Source organism: Notamacropus eugenii, chromosome 7 (genome assembly GCF_028372415.1).
Source record: "Notamacropus eugenii isolate mMacEug1 chromosome 7, mMacEug1.pri_v2, whole genome shotgun sequence".
In the NCBI taxonomy this organism is placed as follows: Eukaryota; Metazoa; Chordata; class Mammalia; order Diprotodontia; family Macropodidae; genus Notamacropus; species Notamacropus eugenii.
The window spans coordinates 31704365-31725920 of NC_092878.1; the positions used below are offsets into that span (position 1 = coordinate 31704365).

The window sequence follows — 21556 nt, forward strand, 5'->3', positions numbered from 1 at the left end:
TCTCTTTCTGCACTGGGAAACAGGGATCAGAAACTTAGATTAGGGAACTAGGCAACCTGGGTAACATGGGTCAGAGATGTGGATGAGCACATAGAAGGCAGGTCAGACTTGACCCAAGGTCAAGTCACCCAGAAGAACACAAGTCAGAGGATAAACAAATAAATGAGAATCAGGTGGACTTTGTTTCGGGATTTGTTGAGTGAATATTCAGGAGACCAAGTAAATGGTTAAGATCCAAAAGAACCACATAAGTTGAAAGGGAAGACAATAGTAGACTGGGTCAGATGCTTGGCAAGAGACTGATAACTCAGTCAGCTCTGGACCTCCAGCTCTAATAATATAGCTGGTTTGGAGAAACTTCTCCTCTTTACCCATCTCTCCTACCATATGTAGCAATAGCCCTAAGGCTAGTAACAATTTCAGATGATTTGAATGATGCTGTCCAACTGACTGAAGAGAAACTCGGGGTGGGGCGGGGGGGACAGAATCAAAGAATGAGGGATTTAAAAGAAGATTTTAAAAATCAGATCTATTATTTCATTGGTAGAGTGAATTTCCAATAAGGAAAAATGTCCCTGCCACTTATGCTGTGTCTTTGAGAGGTGTATGGGGCACTGAAAAGTTAAGTGTTTCACACAAGGTTCCACAGTCAGGAGATGTCAGAGGCAGCATGGGAACCCAGGTCTTCCTGATTCTGGGTCCAGTTTACTTCCAATATGTCCTACTGCCTCTTTTAAAAGAGAGCATTCAGGAGAAATTTAAGTTGCTTTGCCAACTCCTGGACCAAATAAGGAATGTTCCACTGGATGGGAAACTTCCCTTCAGGTATCTAAAGGAGAAAATACATAGAAATCTGTAGTCATCATACCTGAACCTCTTCTTAGATGACATGACTTCTCTTGGAGACAAGAGAGTGGCATGGTCCTGCTCTCTGGGAAACTTTTGTGAGAACAGGGTGAGTAGCCACAAGGAAGGGAAGTCCATAATTTGGTCCTGTTACCATTCAGCAGGGATGCAAAGAAAAGCTGCACTTCCTACCAGGCAGGGAGACCCTACAGGCATTCCCCTTTGCAGACATCTGAGGATAGAAAAAAAAATTTGCTCTAGGAAAAATCTTGGCATTGCCATTGAGTGCTGCCTGATACCACTTGCTGGGAGTTGCCTACATCTGACTACAAGAAAAGCTATTTTAGAGATCAATGTCTAAAATTTTACAATGCCCTTGGGAATGACTGGAGGTTCTTGTTGGGAGCCCATGGCCTAAGAGTCACACACCAGAGGTGTTTCGGACAGCTGGTTTGTTCATTCAAGGGGGGCTTCATATTCCAAGAACTCTACTGGGAATTCTACTTTTTTTTTCTTCCACCTTTCAATAAAACTTTCCTTTTTTAACTTTGTGAACTATATGCTTGTCAAGGGAGTTGGTGTTAGCACACTGGGCAGCATCAGTAATTTTCCAGATTGGTGTGTGTGTGTGTGTGTGTGTGTGTGTGTGTGTGTGTGTGTGCGTGCGAGTGTGTGTGCGTGCGAGTGTGTGTGCGTGTGTGTGAGAGAGAGAGAGAGAGAGAGAGAGAGAGAGAGAGAGAGAGAGAGAGAGAGAGAGAGAGAGAGAGAGAGAGATTACCCAAAGTGACCCTGAGTTCTTTTTTGCTGTGAGAGCCCTCTGATACAAGAGTTACAATGTGATTCCTATCTATCCAGGAATGAGTCCCAACGTAGCTCTGCTGAACCTGATGTGGGGGAGTACTTAATTGGCAGTACCTAACTAAAGTAAAGTGTTGTGTGCATTCATCTTTCATTGTTGAAGAGGACCACGCCATCAGAGAAACGATGACATGACTTGCACTTGACTTTGTTTTGAGTGAGGGAGGGCTGTGCAGGTCACCAGCCTCACTTCTCCAAAGCCATCTGGATCCAGTGACCAGATATTCATCAGGATGACTGGAGATGACCCAGAACGAGGCAGTTGGGGTTAAGTGACTTGCCCAAGGTCACACAGCTAAGTGAGTGTCAAGTGTCTGAGGTAAGATTTGAACTCAGGTCCTCCTGACTCCTGCACTGGTGCTCTAGACACTGCACCATCTAGTTCCCTCAAAGTAAAGTATTATGATCTGCAAGAATGAGTAAGGTCTGATAAGCAGATCATAACTACTGTGGGGCATTAGAAGAACAAAGATACCAGGAATGGTAACTCAGATTAGAAGAACTATGGAGAGACTTGTCCATTCTGTTTGATGGTTGAGGACCCTGATCCTACCTCCTGAGGCTTTAGAGTCAGAAGACTTGGATTCAAATCCTACTCCTGATATTTGCTACCTGTATGACTTAGGGCAAGTCACAACCTCCCTTGGCCTTAGGTTCCTTGAGTATAAGGAGGGAACTGGTCTAGAATGCCTCTGATGATCTCTCCTAGATCTATGACCTTGGGATTCCTGTGGATGCCCTGGGATGGGGAACATTCTCTCCAAAGGAAAAAAAAAGAGGCACAAAGTTGGCACTTTTCTCATTTAACAAGAGAATATGTCAGGAAGTAACAGAAAGGTAAATGAACCCAGGTAATCAACAAATTGAGAATCACATGTGGTCCAAACTACACATAAACAAAGAATCTCCTCTCTAACATTCCCACAACTAATCACCCAAAGTCTGCTTTTAAAATCTCTAGAAAAGAAGAACCCATTTTTTTATCCACTTCTGAATAACCCTGATTGTATAAGAAAGTTATTCCTTATGTTGAGCCAAAATTTGCCTCTCTTACACTGGTTAATTATTGCTACCAGTTCTGCCTATGAAAGCCAAAGGGAACATTCTAATCCCCTTTCCATTTGATTTCCCTTCAAATACTTCAAGACTGACTGCTCTCCTCCAGGCTAAACATGCTAAATTCCTTCCACTAATGCTTGCTCGGCATCATCTCTATACTGTAGAGCTGCAATGACCCTCCATCATACCATCTGCTCCCCTGGATCTACTGAATGATAAATGAGAGCTGGCAATGCTTCAGGTAACTGTTTAGATAGACTGCCTGAGACTAATCACAACTCAGAATGGCTAAATAAACTTATTGAGTTTTCTATGCAACATTCACTTTGGGCAGGCTAACAGGTAGTACAGCTTTTTAAGACTGGTAAGTGTTTCACATTTTGTAACTTTTTTTTACAGGATCCTACATGATCCAATCATTATATATTGTTAAGTACAGAAGAAAGTGATATTTTAAAGCTTCAGATAAATAGATATCTATATGTAGATGTATATCTAGATGTACATATATTTTGGGTGTATGTGTTGGGAGGGAAGGGAAGGAGGAAGGGATTAAGAGGGGAGAGGAAAAGGAGGAGAAGGAGAGAGGGAGAGAGACAGACAAGGATGACAGGATTTTTTAAAAAGGGGATTAGTGTTAGCACAGCAAAAAAAAATAGTGCAACTGAGCTAGAGGGGAGAAAAGTCAGCAACTGCAATTCAATATCCTTGAAGGATACACTAAGCCCTTATCAAAACTAGAGTTTCTTGAAACCAGTACACAGGAGCAAGAAGCAGCAAAATTTGCATTGTTGGTGTTTGAAAGATGACTATCACCGTACAGTATTTCCCATGCCAAACATTGCAGTGCTTTTAGGAAGAAGAAAGGAGTAGTGGGGGCATTAGGAGGAGTATGGGATTGGATATCCCTGAGTGTTTTGTCTTTTGTGTCTTTGGGAATATTTCTTCCGTATGTTCCCCTGGAGGGGTCTTCTTATGTGCTGAACTATGAAGACAAGCTATCTCAGGGTTTGTGCACAGGGAACACCAAAAGGGCTTGCTACAATGGATCTGTGTCACCAAATCAGGAAAGACTGTCTCAGTGCCTTCTGAACTCCCTCCTCTTTAGGGAGTTTTGAGATCCTGACAATGAGGACAATGAGGAAACAATGATGATTAGCATGCAATTAGTACTTACTTTTATGGAGAATTTAAACAATATATTTAATGGGTCATACAAGACATCAAGAGGGAAACATGAAAATTTTAATTAAAACCATGCTCTAAATATCCTGTTGCTCTTCTACATATTTGTTTATTTCTCCCTAGGATTGATTTGTTAAGAGCTTTGGAATTACCAGGGGGAAAGCTTTTGGGGATGTTTGAAACCCATGATTCAAAACAGGGAGAGACACTTGGGTGATGGAACTGGCTATGACATCAGAGGTAACTCAGTCACTCTTCATGCCATTTGCTTAAAGTCATTGGCTCTGCCCTTTATGGAGATGCTGAGAAACTTTCCGAGGTTTTTAATTCCCCCTTATCCTTTAAGCTTTTTACAAGACTCGTTCTGAGTGAGGGTAAAACTGATACTAAAAATAAATTTATTTTCTCATGGTAGTAAGGATCCCCAACCTCTTTCCTGCCAAATGGAAGGGAGATTTTGATGACAGACAAGCCAAAATGGTTCTACTAAGAGACTGACAAGTTCATAGTTCTCAGGTTATTTCTCTTCCACAAGAGTTCAATAAAATTAAATATACCTATAAAGACAAAAGGAAAAAAAGGAATGAATCTAATTCTTTAACACAAAATGTTCAGTCTAGCATTTTAGAGGCTTCCAGAGACTCCCAACTACCTTTCTAGTTTTATTTTATATTGCTTTCTTTCATGAATTCTCCATTACATTCAAACTGGCCTTCTACCTGGTCCTGGTATATAACATTCCATCTCCTGCCTCCTTCTCTTTGCACAGATGGCCCCTGTTAAGGGGTCTCTGAACTTGTCTTTTTGAGTTGCCATATTTTCCAGAAATACTGAACCCAGAACATGCAGGAGGCTCTGAATGTGTCAAGCCTGAAGCTTCCCCTGAGCTTACGTAATTTGTTGTTGCACCCCAAACTGGACTCCTTGTGTCCTTGAGAGTCAAGACAGGCGCCAGCCAGTCTGTGCCAGGCTGGGATAATGCTTGTGCAGCTGGGGTCCTTTACAGATAAACAGATCCTCCTATCTTCATAGTCTAGCAGTTCCCAAGGGAAAAGACTGAGGTTTTTTGCCCACCTTGCTCCTCCTCATGGGGAGTGGTTTTGTCTTTTTCCACCTTTGCTGTTCTCCCTTTCATGTCATTCTCTTTCCTGGTGTCCCCTCCTCCCTTTGTCCTGTTTTTGTAAAAATGTAAACTTCTGTAAAGACTGGGAACCCTATGGGTTACACATGCATGTTCATTTTCTTTTCACGTTGTCTTGTGACAGCGATTGCCTGTTGACACCTTCCATGTTTGGAATGTACTCTCTCCTCGCCTGTGCCTCTTGGAATTCCTAACTTCCTTCAAAATATCACAGAAATAATATCTCCCATTTAAGGCCTTTCCTCAACCATCCAGTTGTTAACTAGATGTGATGGCACAATGTACAAAATGCTGAACTGAACTTTGAAACAGGAAGACCTGAGTTCCAATCCTGCCCTAGATACTCGATACCTATGTAGCTCTGATTCAGCTTTCCCCTCTCTTCCACTTCCTCAGTTTTCTCATTTGTAAAATTGCACCTAGTGATTGCACCCACCACACAAAGCTGTTATAAAGATCAAATGAGGAAATACATATTTAAAGAGCTATGCAAACCTGAAAGCAAAAAAAAAAACAAACCAACCCCAAGCTCTGTTAGAGCTCCTTCCTTCCTGAAATTAGTTTGCACAAGCTTTTAAATACTTAGTATCTGTGTGTGTATGTCATATTCTTCCAAAAAAAAATGAATTTTTTTTAATTAAATTATTTTGTTACATTTTAAAGTTCAGGACTGTCTCCTGCCCTCCCTCCCTACCACACACTAAAGAAAGTCACCCTTTTATCTATCTATCTATCTACATATATGCAGGACTACATTTGTATCCTCAGTACCTATTAGGCACTTAATAGACATCTGCTGAATTGAACTGGAGTGGCATTGAATAAGGTCACATTTATAAATACTGTTACATAAGAAAGCTGATAATGATCCACCAAAATAAAAATTACTGTATACAGATTTGTTGTTGTTGTAGATAGCTAGATATAATAAATAAAATACATAAGCATACACACACACGTGTGTGTGTGATATATCTATCCAAAACATTTCAGTAGAACTAGGGCATGTATTTGGAGAGAGAGTGATTGTTTGAATTGAAGGCAAGTAATTCATTGGTGGCCCAATATACCGGTACTTTCTTTCAATTCAGGGGTTTGAGACTGAGAGACCATTCATACAATAACTTTCTTTATATTTGCAGTTTTCAGATGGTTTGACATACACTGTCTCAATGAATCATCATGATAACCCCGGGAGGTAAGCAAGGTAGGTATCGTAATCCCTATTTTACAGCTAAGGGTACTGAGGCTCAGGGAAGTTAAATAACTTGCCAAAGGGTTAAGCAGACAGTAAATGGCAGATCCAGACTAGAAGGTAGGGCAGTTGCCTCTGAATCCAGTGCTCTTATCATTACACTAGGATGCTGCATGACAATATTCAATCTGAGGTCCTTCCCAGCTCTAGTTCTAGGGTCCTATGACCTGGACCTTTCAATTGGGACACTTTTAATTATCATCTCATTTATTCCCACTGTAACCTAGTAGATAATGGAAACATTCACCTCCCACTGAGGACCCATAATAGGAAAAGACCAATCTAAAGTATAAGCAGAGGCCCTAAGCAGAGGCCAAGCTGTCTTTCACAGGGCTGGCTAGCTGGGAAAAACTCTAAAACCAGCTATTCCTCCCTTGAGTACCATTGTAAGAACCCTGCTCCCTCTGGCATCAGATCTTCAAGGATGCTGTATCAATCCCACTGAGTCACATCATCAGCCAGAGGGTATCCTATGTTTTCAGTGTCTTTCTTTCCATCCAAACTTAGCAACAACATAACTCTCAGAAACCTGCTCTCTGTTGTGACATTATGCAGTTGCATATTTTTAACTAAAAAGGCACATTTCTTCTGATGTGTTGACTAATAGATGTGATAGCTCCTCCTACTTAACTCAAAGCTTTAACCAGGCTAAAATTCACTTCTTTAAAAAGCCTACAAGGAATAATAAAAATTTCCGACACAGAATAAGGGAGAAGCTTTCAGTGAGATGAGTGGTTCAACATCCCTCAATGGCACCATGTAGACAGCAGCCTAGGGTGCCTATACCTGAAGCCAATCTGGCCTTTTGCATGCTTAGACCCTACCATAGAGCTGCTTTAGCAAAGTCCAACTTGGGAGGCAGGAGGGAAAACCAAACCATTTCCTGACTTCTGTTAAACATTTCATCCTTGTCACTACCATCACACCAAGAATACTAATAAAGCAGTGGCCTAGGCATAGGGTAATGCCAGGTATTTTAGGAAGCTAGTTAAAAGGACACAACTTTGTCCTTTTAAAGGACAAAAAGGACATAATGTCATCACAAGGAAATGCCCTGATGAGTCATTAAGAGACAAATGTTTCAGAGGCAAGAAACCAGCAGGGAAAACTCTGCTCTCCCAGGGCTTTGCTCTCTTTTCTCCATATTTTAATTTGATATAAAAGAAAAATTTCTGACATTCAGAACCATCCAAAAGTAGTCCTGCTTCAAAATGCAGGAGAATTTTTTTAAATTAAATTATTTTGTTACATTTTAAAGTTCAGGACTGTCTCCTGCCCTCCCTCCCTACCACACACTAAAGAAAGTCACCCTTTTATCTATCTGCCTATCTACATATATGCATATGTATGTATGTACATATACACGTACAAATAAATTCATATATATGTACACACACACGCATATATAGATATATAGATATGTAAAATCTAACTATGCAGAATCATTTATGAGCTCTTTCTCTGGAGGTGGTTAGTATCTTTCTTCATAGAGGTCTTTTGTAGTTGATTTGAGTATCTGTAATACTCAGAATAACTTTCGTCATTCACAGTTATTCTTCGAACAATTATTGCTGTTTCTGCGTACAACATTCTCTTGCTTCTGTTCACTGAAATCTTTCTATGTTTTTCTAAAAATCAACCTCTCATCATTTCTTACAGTACAGTAGTATTCCATCACAATCATAAACCACAACTTGTTTAGCCATTCCCCAACTGCTGGGCATCCCCTCAATTTCCAGTTCTTTGCCACTACAAAGAGAGCTGCTATAAATATTTGGAAACATAGGTTCTTTTCCTTTTTCCCTGATCACCTTGGGAAACAAAGTAAATAATGGTATTGCTGAGACAAAAGGTATACACAGTTCCATATCTCTTTTGGCATAAAGGAAATTCCTTTTCATAGAGGTCTTCAAATTGAGGCTATATTACTACCTGTCAGAGAAATTGTGGACAGAATTGAGATGGCCTGTATGTCCCTTTCAATTCTGGGATTCAACATATGAATTAGCTATGGGAATGAGAAAGCCAATTGTTATGTGACTCTCAGTTTCCTTATATATAAAATAAGGATAGATTTAAACTACATACCTCAAGGTAATGAGATCCCTTTGTGTGCCTTAAGCACCATACAAATATAAGTTGCTAATTTTCCTGTCAACTAGCCTAACTGGGCTAGATGAACTTCTAACATTCTTTCGAGCTTTTAGAATTAAAAAAAAACAAAACAAAACACAATGGCATGATGGAAAAAGAATCTGGATGGAAATTAGGAGATCTAATGATAATGACAACACTTTTTCATAGAATCAGTCAACCAGAGCTAGGTGTGAATAAGGACTGGACACCTCCTTAAATCAAAGACATTTCAACTAGATGCTACGAGAAGATGGTTCTATTTGAATGAGGGACTTGGCAACACCTTGTGGGACCTACATACTACCAGAGAGTTACTTTAGAACCTGAATACTTGAATATATGACAAGGAAGAAGAGGAAGAGATAAAAAGGAATCACTTGGACTTGGAGGGAGAAGAACATTTCATCTGTGGCCTAGGTCTCCTCCCACCCCAGCTGAAGGAGTACCCCCCTTCAAGCTGCAAAAGACCCAAAGATTTTAGATTTTCCACCTTACCACTTACCATCAACATCCTAGAAGTGCCCCAGGATTGGCTGGTGACAACGTCTGTGTTGAAAGTCAAGGGCAAGACTGAACATGATGAGGAAATAGATTCAAAGGTCTACAAAGATTCCAGCAGAAAAACTATACTTCACCTAAAGGAATCACCTTCAGAATTACAGAATTTTCAGGAACTATGAGTTACTCCTTTGCCATGTGTTCTAGAGTCTGAATCTGCTTTGTATCCTGGACTCTGTATGTAGTGATGGAAAAGTGTATCGCAGACTTTGGGGGAAGGCTGTTTTCTACCAACTGTTCTTACTATCTACTAACTTTGTAAAAGAAAACCCTTTTTCTAAAAGGGTTAATTAATAACAACTGATCATCATGGTAAGAAACATAACAGTAGTGCTCATAAGCCATAGCATTAGAAAACAGCCCCAACACCTTAGGGCTACCCCTAGACTCTGAAAAGCAACCTACAGGCACCTTCTGGACCTTTAAGTCAGGGTTGAGAGGGAGCCCCAAGTTTATATGTGCTATGTTATTAAGTCATTTTTCAGTCTTTTTTCAGTCTGACTCTCTGTGACTCCGTTTGAGATTTTCTTGGCAAAGATACTGGAGTGATTTGCCATTTCCTTCTCCAGCTCATTTTATAGATGAGGAAACTAAGGCAAACAGGGTGGTGACTTGCTCAGGGTCACACAGCAAAAAGGTTTCTAAGAACGGATTTGAACTCACAAAGATACCTTCCTGGTTCAGAACCCAGTGCTCTTTCCAGTATTCCATTTAGCTGCCTTATGTGCTTCATGGTGCAAAAGAACAGAAAATATATTGGATGTGGAGTAAGACAAGCTGCTACTAAATAACTATTACCTTGGGTAAGTGCTGAGCCTCAGTTTCCCAACTGTTGAAACCAGGTGGGGTTGGTCCCATCAGCTCTCACATTCTGCATTCTAGTCCTCAACCTGCCACCAACTATTCATGTGACATTAGTCAAATCACTTAACTTTCCTAAGCCTCAATTTGTCCATCAGTAAAATAAGGTAGATGGAGTACTCTAGGATAATTTTTATCCCTAACATTCACTTATCATTTTATTCTAATTCATTGGCTTTTGTATAGTAATGTGTACTTTTTAGAGCAGGGTGGCACAGTAGGTAAGAGTGTTGGTCTGGAGTCAGGAACATTGTTCTTCCTAAGATCAAATCTGACCTAAGACACTTTTCTAGCTGTGTGACTCTGGGCAAGTCACTTAACTCTGTTTGCCTCAGTTTCTTTATTGGTCAAATGTGTTGGAGAAGGAAATGGCAAACCACTCCAGTATGTTTGCAAGAAAACCCTAAATGACGTCATGAAGAATTGGACAACAGCTGAAAAACGAATGGATAGTAGCATGCTTTTCAGAGCACTGTCATATACATTCCCGTTGCATCTTCACTACAATTCAATAGGAGTTGGTAGGACTGTATTATTTCCATCTTACCGATGAGAAAACAGATGCAGAGAAAGCTAAACCACTTGCCTAAGGCCCAGCTCCAGCCCATGGCAAAGCCAGGATTATAATTCCAATTCTTTGACTTTGGTTCCAATGCTGTTTCTCCTACACACATACAGATATGGCACCTATGTGATAAACACTTGCCACCTATACATTAAAGAAGACCAAGTCATTGATTTTGCTACCCACTGATATACGTTGCTGTCCTTCTGATTCAAAGGTGACACACTGCCAATGAGTGGAGCCCAAGTATGCAAACGTGATAGAAACAACCAAAACATAATCCTTCCTTCTCACACAAGAGCTTTCATATGGTTCAAAGCTAAAAAAAGTTTTGTATAGAACACGTCAGCAACCGTGGTTCCTTAGGCAAGAGTTCTTCTCCAAACCCATATTCAGAGAAAGCATTCCTCTTTCCATCACTCTTTAACTATACCTTAGGCCAATCACTTTTCATTTATTTTCCAGCCACTCCTGGCAGTGCTGGACCCTTGAAGATCATCTATTTGACTTATCTTCCTGAGAGGAGCAGTATTTCCCAGTAATATAACTCTAATCAGTAAGTAACACTAAGTAACGACCCACAATTAGCAAAAGTCTATACTACCCAAAGGCAGCTGGGTGGTGCAGTAGATAAAGTGCCAGGCCTGGAGTCAGGAAGACTCATCTTCCTGAGTTCAAATCTGGCATCAGGCACTTACTAGTTGTGTGATCCTGGGCAAGTCACTTAACCCTGTTTGCCTCAGTTTCCTCATCTTCAAAATGAACTGGAGAAGGAAATGGTAAACCACTCCAGTATCTTTGGCAAGGGAACCCCAAATGAAGCTAGGAAAATTGGACACAACTAAAATGCTGCACAATAATAACATGCTAGCCACTGGGAATGGCTGGCATTTACAGTCTGAGCCCCTGCCCAAGTTGAGAAGACATACATCTGCCTTAGGAATATCATGGGCATATACAAATGCTATATGTCTTCTCATCATCCATGATAAGCTTTATTCTACCCTTTCTCCTCCAGTAGACTCCCATACTCCCTACATCCATACAACCTATCAAGTTGTCAGGGGCCAACAGTGCCATTTGATGACCCAATCAAAGTAGTCTCTTGCACATTACTGCCTTTTTTACCCCTGACAAGTGGTCATCTGGCTCTTACCCTGTTTTATGGTGTAATATATTAAGCACTTATTGTATGCTAGCAATTGAAAGAGATACAAAGTTTAGAAAATCCTTCCTGGAAGCATGTTGACACAACCATCATGCCAGAAAGATGGCAGGATGACTCCTGGGGCTTAGCAGGTACTAAAAACTGACTGTGGATGATGCCAAGGGAAATTTCAGCTTGGAATGAGAGGGAATCTTCTAAAGAACTGTAGAGGATTAAACACAAAGATGATTATGATACAGAAATATTACTTGAAAATGGCATTAGAGAATGGAAGAACAAAGCACTGTGTGAAGCCTCAGAGGAAAAGCTATGCAAATATTACTAATAATAACAGCAAGTATTTGTATGACATTTTCCTGTTTTCCTTTGTGTTTGCCAGTCATTTTTACTGGCAACTTCTCAAGGAGATCAGGTTGCATGGCACTATTCCCATTCACCAAATAGGGTCACTGAGTCCCAGAGAGTTTGCCTGGCTTGTCCCAGGCTACAGGCCAGGTTTGAGGGAAGTCAGGAGGACTGGTCTAGATAAGCTGCATTTGGGACATTGCCATAGATCCTATTGTAATCCTGGACCTTGAGATGGATAACTTGACCACTCTCTTAATGCAGGGAGTCTCTGCTTGTCCCTAGACCAGACCCCTCGGCACCAAAGCTTGTCCCATAAAAAAAACGAAGGCACTTAAAAGACTCCTGTGTGCTATATATAAATCTAGTTAAATGGAAGCTAACTGCCAAACATTCTGCTGAACGCATACACACAGAAATCCTTCTAATATGATTATAAAGTATCATTTACTGTCAGGACAACTGCTTGGCCTTATTCTTCCCTTATTTTAAGACAATAGCACCTTTAGCACTGCCACATTTTTGCACACTTCAGTGACCAGCTACTATTCAGAGTTTGAATGGCCCTCAGCAAACGGTCCTTCTCATGATTCACTGTGGATTGAAATTAAAAAGAGGCAGGGGAGAAGATAGAGAAACTCCACAGTTAGGTTCCAGGGGCAGATATCTTATGCTCATTTTCAGCAAAAGATTTGCCCCAATTCTCCTGTCTATTGCTGATATTTGGGAAGTTAATGTTGGTTGCTCGCCTTAAGAGACAATATGACTTGTTGATAAACAATCAAAAATCTTCAAAAATCACCAGAAAACTGGTAGATTGCCTTTCACAGGCTTCAACAGGTCTAGCATCTGGTAGCTATATCAGTCACAATCTCTGTGAAAAGGCCCAGGAGAAGGATGATGTTAACAGAGTACCAAAGGAGAACCACTACTGGAATGATAAAACTTAATTATGATTAGAACCAGAAAGTCCTAATACTCTAAGGTCATTTTAACCTTACAGTAAGCATCATTCCTTTACCTAGGCTGAGCCAAATCTGTTCATATGATTGGCTTTGTTCTTTTTCAGGTTCATCTAGCAAATAACTTCCCTACTTACCTGACCTCCCCAACTGCTAATGTCTCCCCCCTCAATGATTAATTCCATATGTTCTGTATCCTGTAGGTACCCATTTGTGTACATGTTTATCTCCCCCATAAAAATGTGAACTTTTTTATGTTAGGGACTGCTTTTTAATTTTTTCTTTGTATTCCTCAGAACAGTAGTATGTACTTAGTAAATGCCTGCTGGCTGACTGATGGAATGACATTCTCAATTTCCTTGAGCACCTGCCACTCAGTAAGGCACCCTATCAAGCAACAAGATCAGAAGACAAAAATTAGGAACTCAGGGATTCAGAAGAGCCTCCCTCTGGCTTCTGGCTCTCAGACCAGTGTGGTCAACACAGAGTCATGGAAGCTGCACGTGAGAGTTGGGTAAGAGGTGGATACCAGAGGTGGATAAGCAGCCCTGAAAAGGGTTTGACAATCCCTCACCTCAGAGGTGTCTGTCCTCCCTGAACATCCTGTACACCCTGTGACAAGAGTATGATGTAGGTACATAAGAACTGTTGCTACTTTATACAGGAGCAAAAAGATACAGAGATATTAAATAATTGGACTAGTATGACCCACCTAGTTAATGGCTAAATGAGCACTTGAACTGAGGTCTCTTGACTTGCAGGCTCTCTACACTACTATACAATTAATTTTAGTGCCTTGGTTAATACACTGGCATCTCCCCTGTGCACTCCCTCCTTCTCACACTAGAGTCCCAAGGAACACTACAACTTAGGGGCAAGGATTAATTTTATAACTCTGGGGCCAAGCTTGTGATCTTTCAAATCTCTTCAGCCTACTCCAATAACTTTCTTCCTGAGCTATGGAACTCAAGGCATTTGTACCAATTTGATCTAAGAAGTAAGTTTGTCTGTGCATTTCCTAATGAACAAATCTCCCCCTAAAAGATCATGTAAACAAACCTGCATGTGGTTTTCCACCAATCCTAGGGTTACTACTGTTACCTCCCAAACAGAGAAGGATTATACCAACCCAAGTAGATGGAAGGGAGCTGGGGTTCCAGAGCAGTCAGCTCTCCAATACCCACATTACCTTGCTCTTATCTTGCACACAAATGCAGACAGTTTTGGCATACGCTGCCTTCTCATTTCCACCTATTTAAATTCTTTCCTCCTCCTTTCTCTTATAGAATCAGTACAGGTATCAACTTTCTTGATCCTCCCAGTTGAAAGTGATCTTGTCAAAATACTTCAAATAGTTACCTCCTTTGCACGTTTACTCTGCATTGTATTTATTCACCTCCAGGTTATCCCCTCCCGCTCAGGCTATAAATTCATTGAGCAAAGAGAGTATGTCATTTTTTAAATGAATACTCAACACCTAGCAGATAGTTTTACATGTAATATGAGCTTGATCGATGCCTGTCAAAATAATGAACACTGAATGAATATGCACTAAGTGAGGGATTTATGCAGATATGAAATAGTGTTCATTCCAAGCTGACTTGCTCTAACTAATAATAATAGCAGCTAACATTTATATAGCATTTTAAGGTCTGCCATGCACTTTATATATGCTATGTCATGGGATCCTCATTTCAAGCCAATGTAATAGAAACCATTATTATCCTCATTTAACAAGTCAGAAAACTGAGGCTGAGAGTAGTTTAGTGAGTTGCCCAGGGTCACATAGCTAGTAAGTATCTGAGGTAGGATTTGAATTCAGGTCTTCCTTACTCTAGTCCAGAGTATCACCCAGTATATCGAACAGCTACCTATCACAATTCTAACTAGCTCCCTCTCAATGTCAAATTGAATAGGTTCGGGGATACAAACTACACTATTACCCTTCTTTAATATTTCAAGATTTGTGACTTGCACAGGTGTTAATTCTAAGCAGGATCATTTCACAAAACAGTGAAGAACAATGAATAGGAATATGTAGAAAGTTTGAAACTGGAAGAAGAAAAAGAAACAGACAAAAAAATGGAACAGATCTGTCAACATTTCTATGGCCAATCATTTTCATCATTGCTGATCATGAAAACGCAGAATTCAGCCCTTGCCATGCTCTATAAGAAAATAAAATTGACACTACAGAGATGAAAACAATACAAGTTTCACCAAAACAAAGTATGCACAAAAGAGGCTTATGTTGTTGGTAACACAATTTTGCAAGAACCTAGGGATCATTTTTGAAAATATCAGAAAGCACTGAAAATACCAAATGACCTAGGGAAGAGAGGAGGTATCACAAATGGTATTATTTTTATAGAGCAATTAAGACATCAGTAACTACTGACCCAAATGCTTGTTTTCTCATCTTTATAAAATCTTTGTGAGAATGATCTACATACTATGAAAAGTACGCTTGATGAAAATATGAGATGGGAACGGGCACATTTTTTTGAAACACTCAATCTAGACTGACTATAGGAAACATAAGGAACCAAAATTTGTCTAAGGAACATAAGATCTCATTGATTGCCATTTGTTGATTATGAAAAAAACATGTGAAACTCTAGATCAAAATGCAACATCAAAGGCACTCTTCTAATAAGGTCCCATGAATTAAGATCGTAAAAGAGTCCTTGGTAGATGCAAAGAGATAAATTTGTCCAGGGATCCTTTGAATTGCAACACCTATCAGAGGATGAAACAAGGATTTGTATGACCACCATAGGTATCTACCATGGTCATCTTCATTGTTTTAAATGAAGATACTTCTGTTTTAGTGAAGACAGAGGTCTTCCTACTGCTGATGCTGATTTTTGCTGATATTTAGGAAAAAAAAACATTTATCTTTGTACTTTCTCAACTCTATCCCCCCTTCCTCTCCCACATCCCAACCCTCCCCCCCCTCCCCCCACACACACATTATATACTGATTTTATGGAAAAATCCATTCTGAGTTCCAAACCACTTAGAAATGGATTTTGGGAACACAACCCATTGGTAAGCTGGAGTCCTCCTATATCCGTCTGCATTCATTGTTGGAGATTATCTGGGAAAACATGGGCTTCCTGCCTCAGCCCTATTACCCAACTAGCCCTGAGCTGGGAGTGAAATCAGACTTGGGCACAGAGGATTTGAGCCTGAGTGAATTTGTGTCTGCATTCCAAAATGAACTAGGGAGTATCTATTGTTTTATATTATTCACATTAAACTTTCTCCTTGATTTGGATAATTGGGGTATATCCCCTTAGAAAGGAGTTCGTTGGCAACCAAGCAACTAAAATCATTTTTACTACTCTATTAGAATATTATGAATAATAATTTATTTACACAAAATGTTCCCATTTTGCCAGTTGTTTCTGCAGGACAGGGGTTTCCACACTTAATTATATCACAGATTTTCAGCTTGAAATATATGGACAGAACCAAGAAATGCTGGACAAGGGTCATGGTAAATGTATACAATACAAAACTCCAAAGATAAAGTGTTGGAAATTTTAAAGCACAAAAAAGAAAGAAAGAAAGAAAAAACTTAAACCCTTTTCACATTTTAAAAATGGCACACGTAAAAGTTTTAAGTACATGCAATACTTTATAGCAAATTTTTTGGGGGGAGGGGGGCCTGGAAATATTGCTGACATTGGAAATTTTCTCCCTGAACTCCTTTCTGAATCATTTGGAATACCAGGATTCTGGGAAATATGGTCTGGGAAACAATGTTCCAATACAAAAAGTTGTACATGATTATTCCAGTTTCCCCAAGGGATCACTGAGACCCAGAAAGATTGCCTCACTTAGCACAAGCCAAGGAGTAGTTAGGTTATAGGGCCTTCTATATCTACTTTCCCTAAATTATTCAAATCAAAACCCTTTTCCCAGAAGTATTTCTCATATATGCTAATGCTACTACAGAGGAATAAACATAATCCACTGATTTATTTGGGAATTACTGTTACTTGCCAATGAATTACTCCAAAAGGCAGAGCCAAGTAAGTGTCTTCAAGAGTCTAGATATGAGAGAATTACCAAAGTAGACCAGCTCTGCTCACTTCACAATTTTGCCAGGATCAATCTTGTTCACATTGGTGTGTAACCAATAAGTATGGGCACTTAGTGATATGGCAAAAAGTGAAGGTTATCACTTCCATGTTAAAATCAATCATTCTTCTTAAAACACACAGGTCCCTGACTTTCTCATTCAAACAGTCATTTTATCTGGAAATTCAGAAGTACAATGGTGGTTAGACTTCAAGTATAAAATGAGCAACTCACATGAGCCTTTCCATGGTCTGACCAGAATCATGAGACTTTAGATGTCATCTTATCCAGTTTATCCAAAATTTTAATAATAACGCAAGCAGAAAAAAAGGACATTTTCTAGGCTTTAGAAGCAGGATTTCATTATCTTATACAGTATAAAGCTGAAAAGTTACACAGACGAAAAATGTAAAAGTCACCACTGTTACGTACTTAAAATAATGCTAGGGAAACAGCTCCAGCTCATACATGCAAGCTGATACGCAACATAGAGGAAGAAAGGATGAAGGCATTTCGTTCTTGTATTCCTAGTGTAGCTCTAATGAAGCAGTTTGCTTCGGTCCAGAGTGGCCCTGGCACATCCTCTGAGCTCAGTGGCAGAGGAAAGGATGGAGAGCTAACTGGAGGGGCACATAGAGAATGGTGGGTCCAGGATGACCTAAAGGACCAAACAAATATCAGTTTCCATTTCAACTGTAAAACCTGTGATCCAGTCCTATTAGATCTTAGGGTTCACCACACCACAGATGACCTGGAAATAGGGTGATTTTTCTGGTCCTCTGAAAACAAAAATCAGCTGAGGCTTCCCAGGGACCCACAGGGCCTCCAAATGTACAGTGCCTGACCGGTTCACTTTGTGTGGCTTTCCTCTTACCTACAAATAAGATGCAGCTGCTGTCCTCTTGTGGTGAAATCGAGAATTGCAGCTCCCTCTTTGTGAGCTCCAAATGACTGTGTCATTTTCTCAATGATTTCTCATAATGCAAGGGAAACCAACTGGATTCACTATAAATTTGTGTTATCTAGCTTCAGCTGGACCCTCACTGGCAGCTAGTGGTACAGAGAATAGGGAGTTAAACATGGAATTCGGAAGACCTGAGTTCAAATCTTGTCTCAGACACTTACCTGTATGATCCTGGGCAAGTCACTTAACCTGTGTCTCAGTTTCCTCACCTTTAAAATTGGGATCATAATAGCACCTACCTACTGGTGTGTATTTGAATATGTATGTGTGCATACACATATATACACACCTACATACACATATATGCACACATATGTGTGTATATATATGGTATATATAATTGTGGCATAGTTATTATCATTATTAGGAGGTAACTAGACAGAAGAGTGTTGCTGTGTTGTTGTTAAGTCATTTTTCAGTCAGATCTGACTCTGCGTGATCCCCATTTGGGGTTTTGTTGGCAAAGATAATAGAGTGGTTTGCCATTTCCTTCTCCAGATCACTTATAGATGAGGAAACCAAGGCAAACAGGATCAAATGACTTACCCAGGGTCACACAGCCATATTTGAACTCAGGAAAATGAGTCTTCCTGATTAGCTCAGAGACTTTGGGTAAGTCACTTAATTTGTCTGCCTCTGCTTTGTCTTTAGTAAAATGCAAACAATTGCCTCCCAGGGTTTTTGTGAGGATAAAATGAATGAAATATTTACCATGCTTTGTACATCTTAAAGTGTTATATAAATGCTGACTACTGTTATGATTTAATTCCTTCCTAACTGAATTCCCAACTCACAATTCCAGAGAAGCTATTCCAAACCTTTTCTTCTCTCAAGCCTCCCATACTTTGCCTGGAAAATTGAGGCCACTTTATTCCTCACAATGATCTCCTTCTCCTTCATGGTTATCCTTCATGCCTGGAATATAATACCTACTTATCTCTACATTACAAAATTCCTCTCTTCCTTCAAGACATCGCTGAAGACCTTTTACATGGTCTTTCCACATTCTAGCACCACCACCCCTCCCTCTCTACTTTATATTAAACTACTTTGTTTTCATTCTCTTTATTATTCTCAGTATGTATGTATATATGTGTCTATATGTGTGTGTGTATTTGTTGTCTCTCTCATTAGAGCATAAACTTTTTGAGAAGAGGGATTATTTCATTCATCGTGTTTGTATTCCCAGAGCTTAACGTAGTAGGTTGATTGTCTTTCATTCTTAAAGACAACCATGACATCATGACTTGCAAGTGAATTGTTAACTGGGGCAGGGCTGTACAAAATAACCAGCCTCTCTCTCCCCTCCAGAGACATCTGGGTGCAAGTGGCAAGACATAGATCAGGAAGACTAGGGATGGCCCCAATGCAATAGGAGACCTTGGCCTTTTTTAAGCTAAGGTCTTTCCCAGGTCTCTGACTCAAGCAACATCCATTCAGTGATTAAAGCTAGGTGAGAAATGAGGCAAAGAAAGGCCACTTTTACCTACCCAAAGCAAAAAAAATCAATTTGGGAGGGGAAGACTGTCAGGGTTTCTGGCCAAAACAGAGACCATTGCAATTTATACTCACTCAGAGCCATCAGAGCCCAAAGACCAAATGAGACTTGAGCTGGAACCTATGGTGGGACAGTTAATGAGAGCCAGAGTGATTTGGGTTTAAGGTATGGTCCTTAAAAAAGAAATCTAGCAGATATGACTACACATCTGTCATTTGAAGGCCAGGACCAAGTCTGGAGAGGTTCATAGGCTCAGAGAGCCCAGAGGTCATCTAATCCAAATCCTTAGTGTAACAGAAATGTTTTTTGATCTTGGCCATAGAGGTACATAAGAACTGTATGTTGCACATTTTCAGACTTTTTCAAGGTATTGATCTGTTACGTTGATTTTTTTTTTGGTTATTTTCTTTATTATATTCAAAAACCCCAGCATATTTCCTTCCTTTGTTCCTCTGGAAGGGAGAGGGGAAAGGATACTAGGGGAAACCATGGTGATGTGGTAGAAAAAGACCTCAATAAAAACTTTTTTTTAAGAAATAGCAAATTTAATGGACCATAAAGAAAGCATTTTTCATAACCTGGCCCTTTCCTGTCTTTCTAGTCTCCTTCTCTCCATCTGTCCTACAGTTCAAGGACAATGCCCATCTTGCTGAGGTTTTTTGGGTTTTTTTTAACAAAACACTCCACCTCCCAGCTCCATGCACCTTCCCTGGCTGTCCCCCATGACTCCTTCCCTTTCTCTGCCTCCCAGCATCCCCCACTTCCTTCAAGTCTCAACTTTCTGCAAGAAGCCTTTGCCCGGCTCCCTTGTTACCAGCGCCTTCCTTCTGAGATTACCTACAATTTATCATATTTATTTACTTGTAGACAGTTGTTTGTATATTGTTTCCTCCACTAGGTTATGTACTACTCAATAGCAGAGACTACTTTTTGCCTTTCTTTGTATCCCCAGCAGATAATAAGCACTTAATAAATCCTTATTGATTTTTTTTGTTTGACTTAATTTACCTCCCTTTGGTATATATATGCCCTACAGTGAAACTAGGTGATGCAGTGGGTAGTGTTGGTCCTGGAGTCACGAAGACTCATCTCCCTGAGTTCAAATCTGGCCTCAGACACTAGCAGTGTGATCCTGGGCAAGTTACTTAATCCTGTTTCCTCATCTGTAAAATGAGCTGGAGAAGAAAATGGCAAACTCCTCCAATATCTTTCTCACAAAAATCCCAAATGGAGTCCCGAACAGTCAAACACAAGTGAACATCAACAAGAAATGAGGAATATGAAGAATTCGGGGGGGGGGGGGGGGGGAACAATCCCATCCAACTGAATAACAACAATATACTTTTAAATGCATTAACTTGGGAAATAATATGGCGTGACATTGACCTCCCACCTGCTTGACATGGACATTGTGAGAATCAATGAATTAATAGCTACAAATGCCTTTGGATTTCATGGGAGAAAACCTCTAAAGAAATATAAGGTATAGTATAGAAGGAAAGAGGGTTGGCCTGAAAAAAAGAAAATGGTGGTGGGTATTGAGGGAAAACCATTTGGAGATCAAAAACTGTCTGGAAGTGATTGACAAGGTATTAGAACATATGACTGAATGTTTCCTTTTACTCATTACTCCATGTGTCTTATGTTAAAGCAGTGCTTAGTGCCTGGCACACAGTAGGTACTTAATAAATGTTAGCTGACTGTGGCTGTACCAACAAAATGTAATTTTGAAGGTTGGCTTACAGCCAACTTTGACAGAGGTTCCTTACAAGACATTCAAGGAACAGAAATTCCTTAGTCTTTGACTGATGTGGAAATAGAGCTCTCCAGAGCTTGTGAATTGTGTGAGACAATTCACAAGGAAAAGGACCAATATGGTTTCTTCCAGACACCTGTACCCTGGAGGACTCCTTGCTGAGTGAATGGGAAAGCCGCCATATCTTCTCGTAGCTCCACTAGGTAAAGGCAACTAGCATACCTTGTTACTATGGTGATGACAGTCATAAAATGGCCAAGATCAAAGGGCATTTCTATGACACTAAGCTCATAATAAGACATTTTCTAAA

General features: G+C 40.1%; 1 protein-coding gene and 1 long non-coding RNA gene across 20 annotated transcripts in view; one reads left to right on the top strand and one right to left on the bottom strand.

Moving 5' to 3' along the window:
• LOC140513814 (neuroendocrine protein 7B2-like) overlaps positions 1 to 21556 on the bottom strand; it is a 66613-nt gene that overhangs the window by 33587 nt on the left and 11470 nt on the right. For 5 of the 19 annotated variants that reach the window (XM_072623834.1, XM_072623825.1, XM_072623831.1 and 2 more), the window contains one exon: positions 869 to 1078. The exons of the other annotated variants lie outside the window; for them this stretch is intronic. In XM_072623834.1, coding sequence (XP_072479935.1) covers positions 869 to 920 — 52 coding nt within the window. In that variant the 5' untranslated portion in view covers positions 921 to 1078. The remainder of the gene's footprint in view (positions 1 to 868; positions 1079 to 21556) is intronic. 19 annotated transcript variants of the gene reach the window in all.
• Positions 1078 to 20807, top strand: LOC140513849 (uncharacterized). Its single transcript, XR_011970390.1, has 2 exons — positions 1078 to 4188; positions 6232 to 20807. It is a non-coding gene; the product is annotated as an uncharacterized lncRNA (long non-coding RNA).